Consider the following 9,509-nt stretch of genomic DNA (forward strand, 5'->3'; position numbering starts at 1 on the left):
ACCACAACACTATGGCATAGGCTTGAATTCTTTGTCCTGACGGTTTACAAACAGCTCATAGCATTTTGGGTTTGTATTCAACTTAGTGTGATTTGTTTATTTCTGGAAACTATGGTAATGAGTGTTGCAGTATTAACACAGTGTGAAGTTTTCTGTTGTACCAAGCATAAGCATGCTCATTCTTTTTTGTGTGTGTGTTAACAGGGGGCACTTCAAGAGCATCCAATGTACCAAGTACAGTGAGCCAGAGGAACGAAAAACCTGTGTCTGATTCAGCCAGTGGGGCATTACAGAGACCTAAACCCAGTAATGTTCGTGCTGCTTGGTTATAAGTGCATTCTTTGCCTTGCATTCTGAGATGATCCTCAGACTTCGATTTTTAGTGCTTTTGTAAATTCTATGTGCAAAAATATCTTCTGCATTGTTCAGTGATTAAAATGCATTGCATATTATATAATTGCTTATAAAATGGTTTTAAGTGAACACTTTCACTTCAGTGTTTTCCATGACAGGAAGAACTTACGAAAGAGAAGGAGATATTTAAATGGACAAGTTAAATAGAAATTGCTAATTATTATTTTATTCTTAAATCATAAGTGGGATTTGTATCTGTAACATGGAAGGGCAGAACTGCTGCACTACAGGTGCAAGATGTAAAGAAAATCTTTAATAATATTTTGAAATATTGCATTAAACTCGAAAGCATATGTTTAATTCCTAGATTGTTCTTGTTTTTCATCCTGGCTTTAGGTAAACCTTCTAAACTTTGTGGGTCAGGTTCTTATGACTGAAAGAATCTTCTTTCTGCAGTAGCATGAAGGGGTGAAAAGCAGATTGTGTATTCCTGTGTGGTTACCTAGAATACTGAGGCTGCAGAAGATGTTCTGCCACTCTTGCACTCCAGGTGTTGAACATTTGTTTTGTACCCAAGGCTGTGTCTCTCCCAGATGTAAAACAATTTTGGAAGTTCTATTGGGACCTTTATGTAGGAAAGAAACATCTGATGCTATTTGAAAAAGAGTAAAGACTGAAGTGAGTAACAGTTTCAGATTCACTCTAAACAAGTCTTAAGTTTTAGTTACTTCTCAAGCTAGAGAAGAGTAAGCAAGGGAAATATTTCAAGGCCCTGCTTTTGCAGATCCTTGCCCTTCTTGGTGGGGAGACATAAACTTGAGCTGCAGGAAATTTGGAACATCTGATTTTGAGTGCGACTTCTAGGATTTAAAAAAAATTAAACTAAAATCTTGTTATGCGTCATAACCTGTTTTTTAATGTCATGTTCATACCAAATATTTACAGTAGTGTCAGATAAGCTTCAGTAGCAACATCCATTTACAAAGGGAGCAAAATTTAATGGAATTGGCGATTGCAAATAGTAGGTGGTATGCTTTATTTCTATACATAAAGGCAAACTTACAGTGAGCTTATTTTGTAGGACTGTAGTCTTATGAAGAGCATAAATTGTGATGCCACTATCCCTGGATATTGCTGGAACCCTGCTTGCTTCCTCAGCTTCTTCCCAGGAGAGATACAGGAAATCTCTTTGTATTATGCATAAAGAAAAAAAGCTGTATTCAGTAATGCTGGGTCTTAGCCCTGTGAAAAGGAAAGTTTATTATTCTTTGCTCGTGCTTGCATGAGGGCTTAGGCTTTCAGGTATTCTGCATTGTAACAAACTTTTTACTTGGTCCTGTGTGATAGTTTGGCAGAGCTTCTGCACCTGGTGACCTGCGGATCAAATTTAGTTGTTTAGCAATATTTGAACTTCTAACTTTAAGCAGCATTGCGGCAAACAGATTTTTATTGCAATTATTTCTCATTGATGGGGATTGTAAGGAATTTTTTGCATAGTGCTGCTGTATTTATTTGTACTATTGTGCTAATTAAAATTATTCGCTATTTAAAGATTCTTGTCCTTGAATGTGAATATCAGGGTCACAGTTTAAATAGATTTGAATGTTCATATGATAATTTTTTTCTGTGAAGGAATTCACAAAATGGCTTACTTTTAATCGCTTCATCTTACTTTATTTAACTTTGGTATGAAAGACTGTCAATTTTGTATGTCATTTTTGTAAATCATAAGAAATAAAATATTTAACGTGAATTGTTTGTCGTTGCAGTGGCTTCTTTCAGAATTTTATAATTGGTATTAAAGTGCAGAGGAAGTCATGGGAGAAGTGTGTTGTACTACACGTAGTGGAGGAAAAATGCAAAGAATCAGTTTATTCATTGATACACTTGACCTGTTAGTGACTTTGGTGTGGGTTTTTTAAAATAAGCCATATTGAAGGGTCTTCATTAAGTTAGATAATCTCATCAAGATTTTTATCACAAAAAATCCTGTTTCTAATAGACTTGTTTTCTGTCTCTCTTGTAAGCTGCCACTTTATGTTCACTTCTACTTTTTTCTTTTTTTTTTTTTTAACCCCTTCCAGAAGATCTATTTGAAAGAAAAGTGCAAGCTGTTTTGCTTCCTCCTTCAGTGAACTGCCACACTGGTTTGACACGTGGTTTCAGGTAGGAGCCAGTCTCCCTGCTGAAGTGACAGGATTGCCAGTTTGGATGACAGCACTGGTGTGTTGATCTTACTACTGTGAGCAATGGCCTGCGATGCCTCTGTCATGTTTTTGCTCTGGAAGTGTCCCTGCCTCATTGTGGGCTCCGTTTCTTCCAGGATAGGGTTCTGCTGTGTAGTCTTTTTACAATACTGAAGGTCTTAAAGAAGGCCCTAGCTCAGATCACTGACTGAGAAGAGCAGGGAGTGATGATGTATCCCTGTCTGGATAGGTGACATCTGAAGGGCAGTTTTCCAAGCAGACCACTGAATCCTTTAGAGCTCAGTTTTGATCCCAGCAAAGCTAAGAGACTCAAGCTAATTTGGAAGAATCACACAAGGCCGTTCTTCATATGGAATGTATAGGCTTTCCCCTGTGCCACATTGCTTGCAGTCTTTACTAAAGATCCTGAGGCATCTTTGCTGTCATCCTGCCACTCAGATGGGGGTTTGTCTGATTGTCCTAAATCAAATGGCTGGCTGGATTTATGTGGCTTCTGTGATATATGTAGACTTCACACTGGACTGTATTTTCCTGATTGTCATCTAATGAGTTTCAGAATAAACCCCTGTAAAAAGCCTGAGATGCTTCCTTCTAACAGGTAACCAGTAACACTTTTACCCCAGTTCTTTTTCTTGTTATTCATGGTCAATAGATAAAAATAAGCTCCTGTTTTCCCAACCTCGGTACCTCAGTGAGTCCTCTGGTAAGTGAGAGCTTGTGCTTTTCCCTTGGGTCTGCACATCAGTGTGGTCTAGATGAGGGCAGTGAGGTCACTTGCATCAAGCTGCCTAGCTGCATGGTCATGATCATCATATGCAGGCAATAATTATTGTGATATATCAACAAGAAAATGGCGGGAGAGGGGAAGGCTTCTTGAGCATCGAAGTGGTATATCTTATGAGCCAGGTACACTGAGCATCAGGTGCAATCTTTGTGGTGTTTACCTGCTCAAAGTCTTGAGCAAAATAGCGGATGAACCACGTCATTTCTACCTGATGAATGAGAAACATAGAAATAAGAGCTGCATCTGGAGCCTTCTTCCAGGACTGAAATTATGTTGAGGTCATATTCTTTCAGATACCAGCAGGGATTGCTAATGCTGGTTTGCCTTCAGGATGCATGGTTCTAATACCTTGGTCAAGAAAGCTGCTGTATGTCTCCTGGCCAAGGTGAGATAGGATTTGGTAACATTGATCCTTGTAGCTGTCACTTCTGGTTCCAGGACTACCTATGTTATTCACTGCAGAGTCCTAAAATGCTGTTCTCCATGATTTTTATTCCAGGCTCTGATTGTGTACAAAAATCAGTCCTCTCCACTGTATTATGTGGACAGAGCTTGGAACAAAAATGGCAGGTCTCAGTTCTCTCCACACAGTGGCTCTTAGGACTAGAACTTGCTATTGAGAAATTTTGCTGGTTTAAAGCGAGAGGGCCTTCACAGGGGGAACGCAGGTGACTTGAGTTTTGCCACCTGGGGCATGATGCTTCTTTCCCTGACCTCCTAGGTTGGTTACCGGTACTCTCCATCTCCAGCTGAGATTATCCAGTAATCCTTAAACTGTGGCATTCCTGCAGATGGATTTTGGACAATTTAGCAAGGTTTTTCCCTTCTGCTGTGCTTCTCACCATGTCTTAAACTCTTCCCTGTGGCTTTTAAAGAACAGATGTCTGCTCCTTCCATGATGAATGTAGGGCAAAGAGTGGAGGCTATCACCTTCAGAAAGGCAGGGAAAGCTCCATCTGCTGCCATAGATGCTCCCCCTCCCACTCTCTGCAGTAGGTTATGCTCTTCAAAGACAGATTTATCTGTCAGACTCGCCTGAATTTCCTAACTTCATCTCATCCAAAAGATGAGTACACCTCAGTTCCCTCCCCAGGTAGTGTCCTTTCAGAGCTGGGTAGTACAGTATATGCTAGATGGCAGGTGAGCTTTGTCTCTTTATATTAGCAGGTTGTATTACCAGGCTATTCAGAGCAGGTTTCCCAGTGTTCAAGTGTGAGATGTAAGGGAATAATAGTTTTGAGCAGGTTTTTGCCTGCATGGTTTGTGACTATTGCAAAGGTGCGAAAGGATTGGAGCAGTGCTATCAATTGTCTGTGACAACTGGAGTTCAAGTAGCAATTAGAGACTATCTGCGAAGTCTTCTGTTTTTCAACTTTGCAGAGCTGATAGCTGGAGATTAGGTTACACTTTCAGCAAGTGTTCACTGAGTGTGAGGGACTCAGTGCAGAGCTGCTTTCAGGTGAATGGTTATTTCATTGACAGTTTTGAACTCTGACCCTGAGTATCTTTATGGAGAGTACTGCCTGGAATCTGCCACAGGCTCTGCATGTGCATAAGCATTCAGGCAGAAGTAAGGAGTCATCTACCTGTCAGTGTTTTCTGTATGTATTATTTCACGTATTGTCTCTTCCCCCAGTGGAATTTTCCTGCATTGATACTACTTGTTCTCCTTTTTAATAGCCTTTACTCCTCCTTTGTTTTGCCTTTTTTTTTTTTCCTTTCCTTTATGCTCATCTGAAGTTTCTTTTGCTTCCTCTTAATTCTCTTGTTGCTCATTCATACGTAACACTTCCCCCTAAGGTTTGGTCCCTCTGCATACTGCAATCTGTCATTGTCTCTGGTATCTTTGTAGCAAACTCAGATCTTCTCTAAAACATTCAAATGCCATATGCAACCTTGTCAGTGAGGTAAATATGAAATGAACAGTTGCAGTATGTTAGCAGGCTTCTCATAAGGAACCATTAATGTGTGGAAGAAGGAGAAAAGGAAGGGGAGAAGCAGGCAGGTAAAACTTCTAACAAAGACTACTGCAATAATAAGCACTTTGTGAAGAAAATCTTTCTACTGTTTTTCAAACTTATGCTTCAATAGGTTGCAACCCTCATTATTTACTACTGGGAAGAAAACAGACTGGTATCTAAAAAAGCATGTTTAAGACAGTGACTGTGAAAGAAAGGAGATGAAATGATCAGGCCAGATTGAAGAGACACTATCATCAGACAAAATAAATAAATTTAGGTAATTTAAAAATAGACTGTTGATAATTTCTGGACCATTTTTTTTCCCCAAATGCTTCAGTTCTTCAGGTGGCTAGATGCTGCTTCTAGATACTGTTTTAGTAGCTTGCACCTGCTGGTCTGAATCTGTAGCAGACACAGCCCATCATGCTAAGTGACAGAACTAGGACTACCTGCATCTGACAATAAATTAATTTCAAATATAGGAAAGGAATAATTGGAAGCCATACATATAAAGTAGTAAAAGATGCACATGTAATAAAAGCTTATTTGAGTATTACTTGCTTAGTCCTACCCCTTTTCCTAGGTGGTTATATAGCAAACATTTGTTCATGTGTAGTCTACCTGAACCACTGAAATAGACACAACTCACTTTCCCTCCTTTGCCTAATTAGAGCCTATTTTTCACTGAGTTCCCAACCATGAAGCATCTAAAGTATTGATCATGTTCTGACCTCACTGGTAATTAATAGTTCAAGTTGTTAATAATGGTGTAGTTGGAAGTATAGTTATTAAAATACTCAGAAGCATTCCATTCTAGAATACATTTTCAGGTAAAATAAGCAGCAATGACTTCCCTATCAAATGAAGACATGGAAGAATTATCAAAGCAGGGAAGAGCAAATGGTGGTTTATCTGTAAGACAACTAGCTGTAGTACCCTCAAGCTGAATCCACTTTGTTATTGTAGAATAACAAAGGTCTGTTGAAAAAAAAACTCGAGGCTTAGGCAGTACCAGACAATCACTAAGATCATGCTGATTAGCAGATCACCTTAAAGGACATGTACTTGTAATGTGTTCAGTGCACTGAAAACAACAGGAAAAAGTCATTAATATATTAATTTATTTCATGATTTCCATTTTAGTTCAATTGAACATTAGAGCAGACAACTTTTTGCTTTGTGAAGATATAGGGAATTTCTGAAACACTGTATTTCCATATTCTACAAAGTACATTTGAAAAATCAGATTATGGTTTCAACCATATGATTGTAAGATGTGTCAGTGAAGAGGCTGCAGTTAGAAACTCAGCCTGGTGCTTTAGTATAATTTACATTGTCATACATGCTTTCCACTTAATATCATATTAAAAATACAGCTTTAGAAGAAAACATGATTTTAATTCATGTTATAAATGTCACACTGTTGGGTAGCTAGAGACATCACTTAGAAATACCTATTGTACCTCATTCTATTAAGAGTTCACAGTATTAGATTTTATAATAGGTATAGACTGCCTAAGTCTTGGCTCTAGACAAAATGTATTACCTGAAATTTGAAGTATAATATATACACAGGTTCCAATACAAATGTTGGAGGAATTTTCATACAAAATGTAACTGATGTAGTAGACAACTTTTAAATGAATGCATCCTCATCTCAACCAGATATGTTACTCATAAATTTTACTCTGTTTCCCTAGGAAATATTTTGTTGTCCATTACATCACAATAGCATATTTTTTAAAAAAGTTGATTGAGAACAATTGAACTACATTGTGGTGTTAAGTTTTAGACATATTTCTTGATTTCATCATAAAGTACTAATACAAAAGCTCCGCCCATGCCTCTCAACACATTCGACCAGGCACCTTTGAAGAACGCTTTGGATCCTTCATCTTTGGCTATCTTCTTCCAGCAATCAATTGTGCCCTTGTACATAATATCAGCTGTGGAAACAGACATAAAGGTCAGAAGGCCTGAAGTTATACAGCAAGTCTTTCAACTTTCATGTATTTAAAGCAACAAGGAATAAGCAAAGTGTAGCCAAGAATTTAAAATTAAGTAATCGACTCATGAAAAGTAATTTTAATTTTCCACATGGAAATCGCAACAAAACAATTCTCAGCCTTTTAAGTAAGGATCACAAATAACCAGCAATGTGTTTCCCTCAGGTTTTTCTTTAAGGATTCCAATAAGAAGGTAATTATTCATAAGAAAAAATACCCAACATCTCCCATCATGTCTTGATGAAGAGATACTTTTTGCTGCCACAACACTATAGGAGCACTTATTCTTACCTCCCTTTCGTCCAGACTGCATCATCATCCTACGTCGCACAGTATCAAAAGGGTAAGAAACCAGCCCTGCTACTGCAGTGACAGTCTGGGCAATCATCCAGCTCACTACGATATGCACATTCTTTGGATCAGGCAACATACCTGTCATCAAGAACAAATGAGTAGAGTCAGTACAGAGGGAAAAAGGGTTGTGAGAAAGATGGCTGTGGAAGAAACAATCACACACTGATTCTAGGAATCACTCAAGTCAACGCAATCAAGACTGCAACTTCTCCCTTCATCCGTATTTGAGTATTAACAGGTACTACAAGTGAAATAACTTTATAGGACTGTTGGATTTGGGGATCTAAGCCCTCCTCATGCTCCCTGACCTCAAGGTCTCTCCTGCAGAACCTTCCCAGGCTTGGGTCATGAGTTGCAATGAGTAACAAGCTACCCTACAAGCCCATCTGTACAAGCCTTAAGACAGAAAGAAACTGCAGAGTGTCCAAAAAAGCCGCAAACCCAAGGCTTCTGTTCAGAGCAGCAAGTTAAGGGAGGCAGGAATGCATTTCAGAAACACCTTGCATATTCTAGCACTAGCAGCCTGAACTGGGGCTGAGCCAAGCCCTGCTTGTCCTTGTACTGCCCAATGCCCTAGAGTGCCTTTGCCAGATGGATCTTCCCTTGCAGTCACTTCTCCATGCACTTCTTACCCTTGGCCGTGTCATAAACCCCAAAATAGGCTGCTCTGTAGATGATGATGCCCTGGACAGACACGCTGAATCCTTGGTACAGGCCCTTCAAGCCATCAGACTTGAAGATCTTGACGATGCAGTCGCCCAGCCCAGTGAACTCCCTCTCAGTGGCTCCTTTGCCCACATCAGCCGCCAGCCGGGTCCTGGCAAAATCCAGCGGGTAGACGAAGCAGAGGGAGGTGGCTCCTGCGGCACCCCCGGACGCCAGGTTCCCCGCGAAGTAGCGCCAGAACTGCTTGTGCCTGTCCACTCCCCCCAGGAAGATCTGCTTGTACTTGTCCTTGAAGGCGAAGTTGAGGGCCTGGGTGGGGAAGTATCGGATGACGTTGGCCAGGTTGCCTCTCCAGAAGGAGATGATGCCTTGCTCCTTGGGGATGCGGACTATGCAGTCGATGATGCCCTTGTACTGTTTCTCCGCCGTGATCTGTTTGCTGGCATGCTGGACCTGTACGGGGACAAGGAGGGGTGGGAAGGCTGAGAGGGGGGCGCTGCAGGGGTGACCCCGCACGGCGGCCCGTTGAAGGGCAGGGACGGGGCCTGCCCCGCCGCCTGGCCCGGCTCCCGCTGTCCCGAGGCAGTGCTGAAGGGCCCAGGCAGCTCCCGCGTAACCGGAGCCGGCCGAGCTTCTTCCCATATTTAGTCACGCCGGCCAGCGCCCGCCGTGCCGGCACCCACCTGTGGCGCGGCCCCGCCGGGCTCCCGCCGTCGCCGCCGCCCCCCGGCCCCCGCCGCCCCCTCACCTGCAGCAGCAACTTCACTCTCTCGATGGGGGCGACAGCTGTCTTAGAGATGGCGGCAGCGATCCCGCCGGCCAAAAAGTCCTTGAGGAAGCTGAGCGCTTGGTCACCCATGCTGGGAGCCGGTCTGACAGCTCCTGCCCGGAGACAGCCAACGAGCCGCGCACCGCCCCACCCCGCCGCCCCCGCGCCCGGCCGGCCAAATGGCATCCGGCCTCGCGACGCCCCTCTTATACCCCGCGGCCTCTCGCGATAGGAGGAGGTGTCCCCCCGGGGCGCAGACATTGGCTGGGGCCCCCCCGAGCCCGCCCCCGCCCGGGGGCGTGGGGCAGCGCCGCCATGTTCGCGTGTGGAGGGAGCTCGAGGGCCACTGGGCTCCGGGCGTTTAAAGGGCAAATTAAAGTTATCTGGTCGCTGCCGGGGAACGCTATG

The 9,509-nt window shown here is 42.5% G+C and overlaps 2 protein-coding genes across 4 annotated transcripts in view; one reads left to right on the forward strand and one right to left on the reverse strand.

The window, feature by feature from the left end:
* The window catches only part of CFAP97 (cilia and flagella associated protein 97), a 35,660-nt gene extending 33,553 nt beyond the window's left edge, over positions 1-2,107 (forward strand). For all 3 annotated transcript variants that reach the window (XM_074866385.1, XM_074866386.1, XM_074866387.1), the window contains exon 6: positions 205-2,107. In XM_074866385.1, coding sequence (XP_074722486.1) covers positions 205-332 — 128 coding nt within the window. In that variant the 3' untranslated portion in view covers positions 333-2,107. The remainder of the gene's footprint in view (positions 1-204) is intronic.
* A 4,303-nt stretch (positions 2,108-6,410) lies between these two features.
* On the reverse strand, positions 6,411-9,269 carry SLC25A4 (solute carrier family 25 member 4). The gene is made up of 4 exons (XM_074866389.1): positions 9,081-9,269; positions 8,299-8,785; positions 7,604-7,744; positions 6,411-7,252 (listed from the first exon to the last, which is right to left on the reverse strand). The coding sequence occupies exons 1-4, from the start codon at positions 9,189-9,191 to the stop codon at positions 7,095-7,097; spliced, it is 897 nt and encodes a 298-aa protein (XP_074722490.1). The 5' UTR covers positions 9,192-9,269; the 3' UTR covers positions 6,411-7,094.
* Between the last annotated feature and the right edge of the window lie 240 nt (positions 9,270-9,509).

This window comes from Strix uralensis, chromosome 4, assembly GCF_047716275.1.
Source record: "Strix uralensis isolate ZFMK-TIS-50842 chromosome 4, bStrUra1, whole genome shotgun sequence".
NCBI lineage: Eukaryota > Metazoa > Chordata > Aves > Strigiformes > Strigidae > Strix > Strix uralensis.

What these genes read in the sequence shown, in the direction of transcription:
- SLC25A4 (XM_074866389.1), bottom strand. Translation starts at nt 9,191, where the DNA reads ATGGGTGACCAAGCGCTCAGCTTCCTCAAGGACTTTTTGGCCGGCGGG. An exon ending in GGTTTATGACACGGCCAAGG is followed by an intron (nt 7,745 to 8,298) that starts GTAAGAAGTGCA and finishes TCTTGATGACAG; the next exon opens with GTATGTTGCCTGATCCAAAG. An exon ending in GCAGTCTGGACGAAAGGGAG is followed by an intron (nt 7,253 to 7,603) that starts GTAAGAATAAGT and finishes CTGTTTCCACAG; the next exon opens with CTGATATTATGTACAAGGGC.